Source organism: Choloepus didactylus, chromosome 3 (genome assembly GCF_015220235.1).
Source record: "Choloepus didactylus isolate mChoDid1 chromosome 3, mChoDid1.pri, whole genome shotgun sequence".
Lineage (NCBI taxonomy): Eukaryota > Metazoa > Chordata > Mammalia > Pilosa > Megalonychidae > Choloepus > Choloepus didactylus.
This window is the reverse complement of record NC_051309.1, coordinates 199,019,584-199,033,055: the sequence shown is the minus strand read 5'-3', so window position 1 is coordinate 199,033,055 and position 13,472 is coordinate 199,019,584. Positions and strand designations below refer to the sequence as shown.

At 39.9% G+C, this 13,472-nt stretch overlaps 1 protein-coding gene across 1 annotated transcript; it reads right to left on the bottom strand.

Moving 5' to 3' along the window:
• Positions 1–849: 849 nt before the first annotated feature.
• ING2 (inhibitor of growth family member 2) lies at positions 850–12,815 on the bottom strand. Its single transcript, XM_037831071.1, has 2 exons — positions 12,199–12,815; positions 850–8,056 (listed from the first exon to the last, which is right to left on the bottom strand). Exons 1-2 carry the CDS (start codon positions 12,365–12,367, stop codon positions 7,386–7,388), a joined length of 840 nt encoding a protein of 279 aa, XP_037686999.1. The 5' UTR covers positions 12,368–12,815; the 3' UTR covers positions 850–7,385.
• Between the last annotated feature and the right edge of the window lie 657 nt (positions 12,816–13,472).

Here is a 13,472-nt window from a genome sequence, read left to right as displayed (position 1 = left end):
CTCATTCTATAGGGGAAATACTTCAAGGAAACAAATGAAATTCAGTTAATATGTGGGGATTATTTACAAATGTGCACATAATATTCCTTTTCATAGCTTATTTGCTTCCCTTGTCCTCTCAGTAGAACAGACCTCAGTGGAGTCTAATAACTAAAACAAAGATTCAAGTATCTGGCTGAAAAAAAAGGTGTATCTTAATCCTGGATATAAAGTAGTATAAAAATCTACTGTTAGCTACCATCTGCAACCCACTGGATTAACCAGTTATTGGAATATTTAAGCAGGTACTGCAAACTCTCTCACATAGTCACTCACACCCCAAAACTTTCCAAAGTGCTTTACCAAGATCCTAAACTCAATCTCTTCACTTCAAAGGAAGAAAAGTCTTATTTTGAGATTCTTTAAAGAGGGTATTTAAAGTGTTTCTTAATCCTTTAATTCCAGCTAATTACATTTTTTATCTACCATTGGAAAGAGAAATAGAATGAATTTAAGACGAATTTTAACATAGTGAAGACTTAAAGAGAAAGAAAAATGGTTTATAGATCCTCTTTTTTCCTTCTCTTAACTAGCCATGGGAAAATTTCCTTATTTTCCACTGTGCAATAAGAAAAGTGCTGGATTGTCAATTCCACTAAGTTATACCTTAATCTAGTCAGAATTATCTGGAAATAATATTAAACTGTGGTAGAAAATACTCTATGCAATACTCAAACACCACAAAGTCAAAGCCAAAGCCATTGCAAAGATTTTGTAGTCAAAAATGAAAAACTTTTCAGTAACTATTTTGCTACAGTGCTTTATAATTACTTAAACCATAAGAATTTACCTTTTTCAAATTGATGGGAAATGAAAGATTGCAACTAAAAAGCAAGATGTGCTATAAAGATCATAAAAGAACATTTCTAATATTTGGCAGATATTATTAGAAAGGCACAACAGAGCAATAAGAGAAATCCACATATTAAAAAATCAAACCATACTTCAAGCTCAAGTACCAGGTCCTCTCATAGAATCTATTATTCTTAATCTAGACACAAATTTGACCAAATGCTTTTCAACACACAATGGACTGAAAGCGAGATACAAGCTACTAGGCAGACAGTTTTAGAAGCAAAGAAGAATGAAAAACTTTAAAAGCAACCAAATTTATTTTTAAAACCATTCTGAAACAAGTACAGAGGCAAATAGTCCTCCATATTGGACTAAGAATTCAGGATATTACTATATCATAACATGATGCTGAGTCAAAGGATGAAAATGTTAAATATTTGTTTTATGTCCTATCTATTTGCCAAGAACTTAAGGACATATTTAAGAAGGCAGGAAAATTGTTATCCAATACAACTAAAATTTGAAAAATTACTTTAGTGCTTATAGGTGCACAGCTATCCAAATTATCAAAATACATTGCTATACCAAAAATCTCATTCCTTCAGTGTTTATGACAGACTTAGATATGTTATTGTTGTCGAATCTGTTTTAAAATTCGAGTGAAAATTTGTTTTTCTTACAATGGAGACTGCCAAATCAAGAATCCACTAGCGAACAACTGAGGATAATTCTGAGGATTTTTTCAGGTCTGGAATGCTGAATCCAAAAGCAATGGTATGACAAGGCTGGCCCAGGAAACCTCTGAACTCCCCAAGGGAGGCACTGTAGGAACTAAAGTTTACTTTTTCTTAGATTAGAAAACAGACGAGACTAGAAACTCCTGTGGGGTCAGGATAATGCCAGCCACTCTAATACTGATGTAGCAAATGCTGGTCAGTACCTTAGGAGTTTACAGAAACCTTTTTAAACTCAACATCCATTAGTAATACAGCTAGATTAATGCCTTCAAATTAAGAAATGTTAATGTTTGTTTTATACTGATAGTCAGAAACCGCAGTGGTTTAACCTTTTGTTGCTTAAGGGTTTCCCAGGGTGAGATGGTAAGTTAGTATTTAAGAAAATTCCTTTCAATCCTTTTGACTACATCATGCAGAAAGATTCACTTTGATACTTTACCTTGTCTAATATTACTTACTATCACCCTTTTAATAAAGGGAGGGTAGGCTTTGGGCTCAGGTTTTTCACAGGACATAGTAACTTGACTACCATGTAGTAACACTGCCTTGTTTCATTATTTTTAAGGTAGTCTTCTATTTGCAGAGCGTGATACTAATTTTCCATTTACCAAAATGAAAAGCTTCCTTTTTGAAATAAATTTAAATCAAAAAGTGAATCGATTTAAAGAAGAGTATTAAGTAAATAATATTTTTAAGTATAAAAGTTAAAGTAGAATGATATGTAGAAACGGCAAAATCCATCAAGATAGTTCTTATAGTGTCTGAAGTTGAGATAACCTTGCCTTCAAGTCTAGTTACCAGATACATGAATTAAAAGCTATTATTTTATAAACTACCCAATTAGTAAGTTTATGACCATGAGAAATTCTTAAGATTAATGTTAAGCGGTATGGATATTAAAAACACTTTTAGCATAACTGTGTCTTAAATCACTCATTTTACAGATGAATAAATTGCAGGCCAAGGAGGACAAGTGACCTGAGGTCATAGATTAGGGTCCCTGTCTCTAGACCCCTGGTCAGGGTGCCTCCCACACACTGAAATAGGTTATGAAAAAGGAGCTTTGGTTCTCTTGTTGATATATGGAGTTTAGGCAATCATAGTAAAGGTAACTCCAAACTAATTTGCACTTTACTTAAAGTATATTTTCAGTGACTTCAAACTGTAAGGTCTTGATTCAGAAAGAGCTCAAGAGCTGGCTAGCTTATTTATATCAACTGCTCCTTAAAGACTTGCTCCTCTGAATTTCAGATGGAGCTAAGAAGGCCATAGCCCTTAGAAGAAGCCCCCTTTTGGGTATATAAAAGGACTAGGGAGCTCCAATTCTGGCTTACTGTAGAGAAATTTTGAAATTCTAAGTTACTTTGTGTCTATCTCTCTCAGTTCTTTCTTCATACCTGCCTCCAAGTAACAGAATGAATTATTTGCTCATTTGAAATTATGCCCAAAGACTCCAGCTGACCCTTAGCTCTGACTGGCATTTCTGGTCCATTCACTTTCCCACTCTCCAGGTGATAGTTCACACAAACCTCTCAGCAGTTCTTCCAAGCTTCCAACAACATCCCTTCCCCCATCTCAGCTCTTCACCGGGAAAGTGGAAGCTTTTAGGAGAGAACTGTCTCATTTCCCCAATGCCAAATTGAGCAATCTATCTGCAACCACATCCATTCCCTCCAGAATCTACGTACCACGAAGTTACAGATTTATGTCTTATTTTTGGTCACTGCTATATCCCAAGTACCTAAATCAATGCCATTCAAATAATAGGTGCTCAATAAATAATTGAATAAATGGACAAAAATGTTACCTCCCCTATTGACAGCAATAATGAACTGTCTCTTTGTATATCTGAGACTACTCTTTCATGAGCCCTAGACCTCACTCCCTCATAGCTGAAATAATCCCATCTTCCCTACACTGACATTTTCTAATAGAATATTCCAATCAACATACAACCATGCTATATTATCTCCTTAATAGTTAAAATCCTCCCCTAGCTTACCTCCTCCTCAGCTACATCTCATTTCTGTTCCCTTTTACATCAAAACATAAGTTCTCTATACTTGCTGTCTCCACTGAAATCACCTTCATCCTCCAAACTTGCAGCTTGTCAAACTCAACAACTCCTGAATCTAATGGTTAACCATCTTAGTTGAACAGCACTTGATCAGTCTCTTCTTATTTAAACACTTTTTCACTTTGTTTTGGGGGTACTTACAGAGAGCTCGGGAGGGCTTTGTGGCTCCTCCCCCATTTAAACATTGGCTTACCCAGGGCACAATGCTCCAGCTTTTGGATCTGCACAGTTGCTACACAAAATGCCGGTCCCGAACCAGCAGCAACATCACCGAGGAGCTTGTTAAAGATGCACAATCTCAAGCCCCAACCCAGACCCACTGAATCATAATTTGCAATTTAAGAAAATCACCAGGTGATTCAATGCATATGAAAATTTGAGAAGTACTGATAAGCCATATGACTTTTAACTCCATTCACAGACTGACTCCCAACGGTTTATTTCCTGTCCTTTCTGCCAATTTCAGTCTCATGTATGACTCTACAGAGGATTCCACTAGAGAGCTATTACGTATTTCAAACCTAAGCGCAAAACAAATTTCAATTTTGCTCTCAGGCCAAAAACCTCAACCTCATCCTTATCTTTCCCTTGCCTTCGAATTCCTGAGCCAAAGTCCTGTTGGCTCCACCTTCAAAACATAGGCAGAGTCCTATCCCTCACCACCATTTCCACGGTTAACCACCCAGGTATAAGCCACCAACATTTTTAGTGTTGAGACTTTTGAGTTTCCTAAATCTCCCTATTTTCACTTTGGCTCCCAACAGTAAGTTCTCTCTGTAACATCGAGTGATCTTTTAATAATATAAATCAGACCATGGCTCAAAACCCTTCAATGGCTTCCTAAATTTTCTACCAGGGCTTCCAAGTGCCTTTATTTTCTAGCCCCTTCCACTCTCAGTTAAAACGGTCTGCTCTAGTCAAACTGCCAAACTTGTTTTACTTCTCCACCCCACAAATCTTTGCTGGCCTCACTTCCTTACTTTGTTTTGGTTCTTGCTCAAAGATCACTTCCTTAGGGAGACCTTCTTTAATCACCATAATTAAAAGATTCATCCTCCTTTCCATTCATTTTATCGTCTTACTCTGCTTTATTTTCCTTTTAGCATTTACCATACCTGACATTGTATACATCTGACTCTCCCATTAGGAAGTAGTAATGAACAAGAGACACTTTTTCTTTTTTATATGACCACTGCTTAGTGCCTGGCATATAAGAAACACTGAAGTATTTGCTGAACAAATGAACACAGCTACATGATAGTGAAAATGTTAGGAGTGGGAGGTAAACTCTAATCTATGTATCAGTACATACATGGTATATATGCTTCAGAGTTGCACAAATCTGAACATAGGAATCCACAAGCAGTTTTCAATAGGTTCAAATTTTCAAAATATAGAAGCGGTTCTAAAGCTTTTCTATACATAGAATCACTTGGGGATCTTAAAAATTCTAAAGCTTAGTCTACATTCCAAATGAATTAGATCACAATTTCTGACAGTGGGGCACAGAAGTCAGTATTCTTTGAAGCTCCTAAGGTAATTCTACCATGAGGTAAATTTGGAAAGCACTGGTAATATAGTATGAGTTGGTAACCATGATATGAAATAGTATTTGAGATCTATAATGCTTAAAAAAAAATCCTAGTCATAATATTATGTACACGTGACTATCTCCTATTAAGTATATAAAACAAAAAGAAATTCATAAAAATAATACTGCTTCAAACATTAGGTCTTACAGAGCTCCTCTTCCAGGATATTCCAGGTTTCTTCTCTTATCAAGCCTAATCCAAAGTTGGGCACTTCTATTTGGAAGTATATATTTTTCTGCAAGTTGAGACAAATTTAGGTATGAAGAAGTGTTGACTTTCCCCCACATCATATCTGAAACCTTTTGGAGGGTTTGGGCATACTGATATTTTTAATAGAGTCAGGTCAATAGCTCTATTCTGGGTAACAAGACTGTAACTGCTAAAACAAAATGCTATATTCAAGACAGTAAAGAAATCCTGTCAACCAAGCTATAATAAAATAAACTGTGAATCTTAATTATGCTGTTTAATATTTCCCACTCAAGAAGTAATATACTCAACTGACTCCTATTATCAATGAAAATATCCTCAGGACAGAAGCTAATCAAATATTGTGCATTTACTTCCTCCCTACGGCCATCTTTAAACGTCTGTCTTCATACCTCAGAATGAAAGACAAAATTAATGAAAAAGAAAAACAAGTCATTTCATTATTAATTTCCTACAATTCTCACCACAGTTTAAAAACTATGGGTTTCAAAAGAACCTGGAGATAATTAAGCCAACCTCATTTTACAGGTGAGTGATCTGATACCCAGAGGAGCTAAAATTACATGCCTAAAAGTCACACAGGAGAGCTCGAAGAGAAAAAAACAATTTTTTTTCCAAACACGGAGACAAGATTTTTCACATGTTAATCAAAAAGAATCCAGATCATCAGATTAGGAAGAAATAAGGAATAAAACATATTTTACACAAAGTTTTAAAGGACTGGCCAATCCACTGCCCACCCCCCCAAAAGCAAAAAAATTCTCTAAATATATGGACATATGTCTATCAAGATGCTTACCCTTAAAATACTAGAATCTTGGAAAATTCAATTTACAAATACATTATTAATTGTATTGTTATAATGAAATTAGTTCATTCAAGGTGAAAACATCAAACAGCACCAATACCAGAAAGTTAAGAAGGTAAATACACTATTATTTAAAATAATGTATAATCACTGATTGGGACAGAATGAATTATCACAATTAGCAAAGCTATTAAAACAACTGTTGACATAAAGGTAGTATTTAAAGACTAGCATATATGCCCCTTTTCCACTGACAGCCTATTGCTAAGTATCCCAGCAGTGGGTCACATGAAAAATATTAAGTAAGATGCATTTTTAAAATTGCTCAACCTTGAACTAGGATACTGCACACCCCAAATATTGCCAATATAAGCCAACAGCAGTATTTTTGGTATTTTAACTACTCTTACCTGTCCCAATTAAAACAAAACAAAACAAATAAACAAAAAACAACCTCCCTTTTTAAGCACTAGATTACATGTATCTATGAAGCAGCAGCAAGGCATTTACAAATGGGCTACTGACAGTGTATCAAAATGCTACTAAGGAAAATACAGCAGCAAATACTCTAATAAAGAGCATATTATTCCACATGGAATCCCAAATTATTCTTATCTCTAGTTCCTTGAATTCCTGGAAAACTAGAGATGAACAAGTATATGTATAAATGGGGCTAGGGAGAAAAAAAACTCTAAATTGTATAGTGTTCGTATTTTAAATTACCCAAGACAATTTGATGCTTTGAGAAATCCAACAATATCTAAATTTTTTTAAGCATGTAGAACTAAAATGCTAGCAAAACTTTGGTGCTTATCTAAAAATAACATTGCAGTTTTAAGTGAAATGAAATAGGCATGGTTTGTGGAGTTTCTGTAATGTTCATACCACCCTCTCCCCTATTCCCTGTTCCTTACATCAGGTGATCTGAAGACTACCTGGTTTAAAATATTTGGTAATTCAGTGCAGAAAATTAAGGTCACAGACAAAGTACAACAACTTTTAATACACCATTAATACTAATGATTAAAAATTATTGCATAGTCTTATGCATTTACCCTAAAACATCTTCTGAAAGTAAATGAATTATATAAAAGACAAATAACCCTTTAAAATGTGAATGGCATTTACTACCTCGATCTTCTATCCTTTTTTGTCTTTTCAGTACTTTTGTCCATTGTTTTCTCATTATCTCCCCTGCACTTTGGGCAATACCATTTCCCCTTTGGTTTATAGGTAAGTGAAACACATGAAAAGTGAAACCATTCAATTGGACACTGTTCATTGTCACATCCTATCATTTCCCCATAAGACACTTGGTTACATAAACAGTATGTAGGTTCATTGGGATCTATTGCAAACTCAACAGGTGAAGCTTCCCTTTCCTGCTTGGCCTTGGAGCGTTTCTTTTTCTTGGCTGATTTGGATTTCTTTTCTTTAGGTGGCTGATCATCACAGTCTTCAATCCCATTTGTCATGTGACATAAATCACGGCTTTCACTGGTTCGCTGTCTGCGGGGTCTTCTCGAAGATCTTTCTGGTTGGCAGGAATCCATCTTTGCTTTATCTGAGGCTCTTTCACTTTCTGCAGAATCTTGGAAGCACTGTGAATGTAACTCCATTTGCCTTGCCCGATTTTCCACCAATTCGAGCATTTGTGTGACAATCTGAATTTTTTCATCTCCCAATTCTTGACTGTTGATTAATGCTCTCTGAAGATGCTGCTGTAGGCGTTTTTTCTGGGTTGAATCATCTTCTTTCTTATATTTTTCATAGACATCATCAATTTCCTTTAATGTTTCTAAAAAAAGAAAAGAAAAATCAGAATGGTATTGTGCTAGCACCTATATTTTTCAAGTTTTTTTTTACAGAATTGGTGAAGTTAGAACTTAAAACCATAAAACCACACTCCTCTATATTGCATTAAAAACATTATTTCACATACAAAGACCAACTGTTACACAATATGAAAATATATTTACAAATAGCCTAATGAAAACAAAGAACACAAAATTGTAATACTTATTAATCTATATTAAAAAGGCTAAGAGATATAGGTCTAATTAATAATCAAAAGTATTTCACAAGGGCAGGAACACTGTATGACCCTTCAGGATTTGCTCAGTGTCTTATCATATCTATACTTTGTTTTGAAACTCAAAAGAATCCTATACATAAAATTTACATGCTGAACCCCAGCTGTAAAACTTGAAGAGGTTCCAGGACTAAGCCACAGATTACAGTCCAACTGTGTTTATAGTTCAATCAATGGCTTGCTTACATGACTCCAGAAAGATACTATGCCTTTACTTTCATATCACATGCCTGGACATTATTAAACAAAGCAGATGTAAGCAACTTTTAGCTTCCTACCATATTCATTTTAATAGCTCTTTTATTTTAGCATGACCAGACAACCAGACTAGGTTCTGGCATCAACAGACCAAGCCACTAACATAATTACAGTAAAGTCAGTATTGGGTCATTCTGCCTTTGTAGATAAATCAGCAGCTGGTTCTAAGCTGTTTGAATTGCTGATTTAGGTATTGTATAGCATATGAAACACTAAATAAAATTAAAATGGCTCTGGAAATAGTTTCAAATGGGACCAAAAATTTACTTAAGATTTGTTTTATTCAAATTTGTTCTATTTCTTATCTTTATGAGATATAATGTCATTTAAAAGAGTTCTGTCTTATTAAAAACCGGAGAAACAAAAATTAACTCTACTTTATCACACCACATGGTATACCACTGATTTATATCCCAATATTATTGCTCTAAAGATGAGAGCAGAAATGTTAGAAAGTAAAATATATACTTTGGGGCTGTCTGCAAGTGAGGCAACTATTCAACCCAACTCTTAATGAGAAATTATGTGTACCTTGAAATTACACGTGCACATACCTGATGGACAACTATTTAACCTGGGATACATGATGAAGTGCCACCATAGATTTCAGAGTACTCATACCTGAATTCCGTATTTTGAACAAAGTTCCGATCTGTCCCCTCAGCATCTTAGTGAATTTTTTAAGAACCCAATCTTCCTCTAAGTAAAATAAGGAAATCAGATATTTTCTCCTCAGACATTTGAGAATTAAAAAAAAAAGTCAACCTTATTTAGAATATTCTGCAATAGAGTTGGAAGCTAATTACATTATGTATCATACCAGCAAGTGAGATAAAAATTCACACTTTCAAGGTACCTTAATTATGTAGTAGAAAGGAAATTGACACTTACTAAGCCCCTTCTATGTGGTATAGATTTTCTCATTTAACCCCCACAGAAACTCCACGAGAAAACCATCATCTCCACAAGTGAAGGAAGACACCGAAGCTCAAGAGGTAACACCCCAGCTTCCAACTCAGCCAGATCTGTGTCTGACTCCAAAGCTTACGTACTTTCTACTAAGCCACATTGAGGGCACTTGAACATAAGTATTAAATTTTAGTCTACAGTTGTTATTTACCTAAGAAATTATGAGTGAAAATACTGAAACAAAAGTTGAGTTTCCTTAAAAACTATATCTCTTAAAAAATACTTCATTCAATTATGAATTTTTTTCTCTATTTTAAAGATTCTTCAGTAATTCCTGAAAGTGATTCAAATACATGGGAAAGAAATCTCTTTGACTGCTATATATTTTATATATATATATATATATATATATATATATATATATATATATATATGTAATTTATATAAACTTACATATACTTTATTTACTAATACTTAAGAGCCTAAGTATAAACCTATGTAATATGAACCAAGAGCAAAAAAGTACATAAATTTAGTAAACATAAAACTGAAAGATGAGCTTAGTAAGCATGTACATAGAGTGAAATTCGATCACTGTTTTCATATTAATCTTGAAATTAGTTACTTGAATGAACAATCTTAATGGAGTTGAGGATTCTCATAATTTGTGAATCTTGTAAGGCCTACTTCTGTTTCTTATGTTACCAGAGCAACTTATGACAATTGCAGATGGCCAAGAATGCAGATTTCCTTGTGAGCGAATTATAGCGTCCTTTCCAACTTCAAATGAACAGAAAATAACTTTTGTGAAGACAAACACCTGCCTTTAAAGAAGTGTAAAAATCTGCAAGTTTTACAAACTGCAGGGTTATTATTATTTGAAAAATTAAAAATGTTCAATATACAATTCTTAAATACATAGGTATCATTTTTAGGCTACCCTTCCTTTATGTACTCCCTTGAGCTTTTATATAAAGAGAGAGAGAAAAGTTTAAATAGCTTAAAAACAAGGATGTGCACCTGAAGTAGCAGGCTCGGATCAAATATTCCCCACCTAATTACCTGGACAAGTTACTTCAACATTTTCAAGTTTTTCATATTTAAAATGAGGAAAATCCCATTTCACTTCATAGGGTTATCGCAACAAAGACTTGGAGCAGCGATTCGCAGATATGAATCAGTTAGTATTAATTCCCTTCTCCACTAACAAAGATCAGTCCTATCGACAATATGGGCTCAGAAGGCAGAAATAAAATATGGATTCAAAATCATGGAGACACTTAAATGTCCTAACATGCCACAGGCGAGGAAAAATCACACTCCTCAGAGACTAAATCATAGGATTAGTGAAGTGTCTAGAAAACACAGAACGCGTGCAAGAAGTTATCTTTCAAGTCCGTATGGCTCTTTCCGCATAATGTCCAAGGTCTGTTCCTTAAATAAAGCGCATAACAACTCTCCTTTTAAACTTCTTCCCCTCCTAGTAGCAGGCGAAAGGTCAACCAATAGTGGATAAAAAACGATACTCTTAGTGAGAAATGCTGATTGTCCTAACTTCTCGGGTCTGACCACAAGTGGTGGTTCTCGTCTCATCACGTAAACTTGGCGGAGGAAGCACCCAGGGCTGAAGGGACGCCAGGCGGTTGCCCAGTCAACCAACCCACGTCCTCCTGGACCCGGAAGTGACGCAAGGCCCAGAATCAATGCAATGCCAGGGCCAACGATGGTCTCAGCAGCTGATTGTGCCCTCGCTGATTCAGTAGTTGGAAAGAAAATTCGAAAAACAGCAAACATGTATTCCCAACCCCAGCAATGACTCGGCTTGGGCCGAACCAACGTCTACATGGCCCTGACACTCTCCCAAACCGCCAGCTCCGCCTAAGCCATCCAGCGACCAGCCATTTTTACTCTCCTGGCCGGCGGGAGCGCGCGCGTCCGCGCCCCTCCCACACTCTACGTCATGCCCAGGCCCCGCCTCCAGAGACTAGGGGCCCTCCTCGCCACACACACCCCTCTTCCTTTCCCCGCGGGGGACCCCTCCCCTTTTAACCATTCGGCTGTAGGAGCTAGGCAAAAGCTACGGCCCGGAACTTTCTCTGGGGCTGGAGGGAAAAGGACTCTTCAATCCTTGAGCCAGGAGCCAGAGAGCGGCGGGAGGGACTCCCTGGAGTCCGCCTTCACGGCCCTCTCTCGCCCCCTCCTCCCCGCACGTTCCAATGCATCTGCTCTCAGGGGGTGGGGAAAGCCAGGCCCCAAAGACCAGCGGGAGCCCGGTCGCGGCCGGCCGCCTCTCCCTTATACTCCCTTGCCGGGGCAGGAGGGTCTGCGGCATGGGGCGGATAAGCGGCAGGACAAATGCTTGCTGCTTAAAATGGCTGATTCCCTTCCACAGCAGCTGCAGCGGCTGGGTGTGCAGTGGGGGCTGACTAGCGGCACTCCCCGCCTTGAGACCCCACAGAAGTCCTCGCCGATCGCAGCGGAGGAAGGGAGGGCCACGAACCCGGTCCCCATCCCTCTTTCCCGTCCCACATACCAGACCTCGTCTGTGCACTCGGGGAGACTGTCACAAGAGAAGGGAAAAGTGGTACTTCCTTGGTCAGGTTCCAAGAGATCACTCTAGGGGGCCGGCGGATCCGGGTTGGCGGGGGAAGACCCCCACAGGCAGCCTTGTGGCCCCCTACCTTGATATTTGTTGTCCAGCTCTCGCAGAACAGACACGTTCCTCTGCATGTCGTGGGGCAGCGACTCCACACACTCGAGGTAGTCCTGCACGTAGCAGGTGAGGAGCCGGCTCCGCTCCCCGGTCAGCAGCGCGGCCGACGAGTACAGTTGCTGCTGCTGCCCTAACATCTTGCCGCCGCCGCCGCCGCTGCTCCTCGCCGCCGCCGCCGCCGCCGCCTCCGCATTCAGCAACCACACTTGCAACAGCCACGGCCGCCGCGGCTCCTGCGTTTAGCAGCCCGGCACGGCGGGGACACCGGCAGCCGCTCAGGAGGGCACAGCCGAGTCCCCCGATCTTCACTCCCCCCAAGAGAAGCCCTCACTCCCCGCCCCCGCGGTAACAAGCCCAGGGGCGGGGCGAGATCAGTGCCCCCTCCTTTCTCCCTCCTTCCCCAGGACTGGAGCAGCGGGGATCCCCCCAGCGGAGCTGGCGCCGGGGTCCCGGGCGTTGACACTTCCTGTTCCCCTCGGAGTCCCCAGATGCTACCGATGCCGTCTCATAGCTCGGATCCCCATGACAAACCTCTCGCTACCCTCTTTCCTCCCAATCACCCTCAGTGCCTGTCGGAGAGTCTCTCACTGGACTGCTCCCGCCCCTCCTCTGGAGGCCGCCTCTGCGCCTGCGCAGGACTCACTCCTAATAAGGCCGGGGTCCGCCCCTACCGCCCTACCGAAGGGTTCGCATTCTCCCGCCTTCCCTCCGCCACCCGGGCGATTGGTCTATCAACTCTTGGCTTGTGGGGAGAGTGAGGAGAACGGCCAAACGGCAAGGTGCGCCCCGCCCCTCCTTAAAGGGGAAGCACTGTCAAGCCCGCCTCTGCGCTCAATGTCTGAATGGAGCCTGAGAGGGAAAGTGACTGACTTCTTCCTTCCGTCCTTCTCACAGGAAGAGGGAAACTCCGTCCAGCTCATTCGTCCCGGTGCTACCGACATTTCTGCCATCAGGTGGATCTAGTGCGGCCCCTCTCGAACCTTAAAAGGAGCAACAGGCGATCGCTTTTCGCTACAACCCCGAGTGAGGCCTGCCGGAACTACGCGACCCAGCGTGCAGCGGGGCGCAGCTCCCAGCATGCGTCGCGGCTGTGCTCCCGCAGCCGCTGCCAGCCGCTCGGTGGTCAGTTGCGGTGTCGCCTACTCTGCGGTCACCTCGCGTTTCCCCTTCCTCCCGCCGCAGCCCTTGGGCTCAAGGAGTAACCCGGGCTAATTGGGAGGTAGGCGGTGCCCCCTCAGCCCC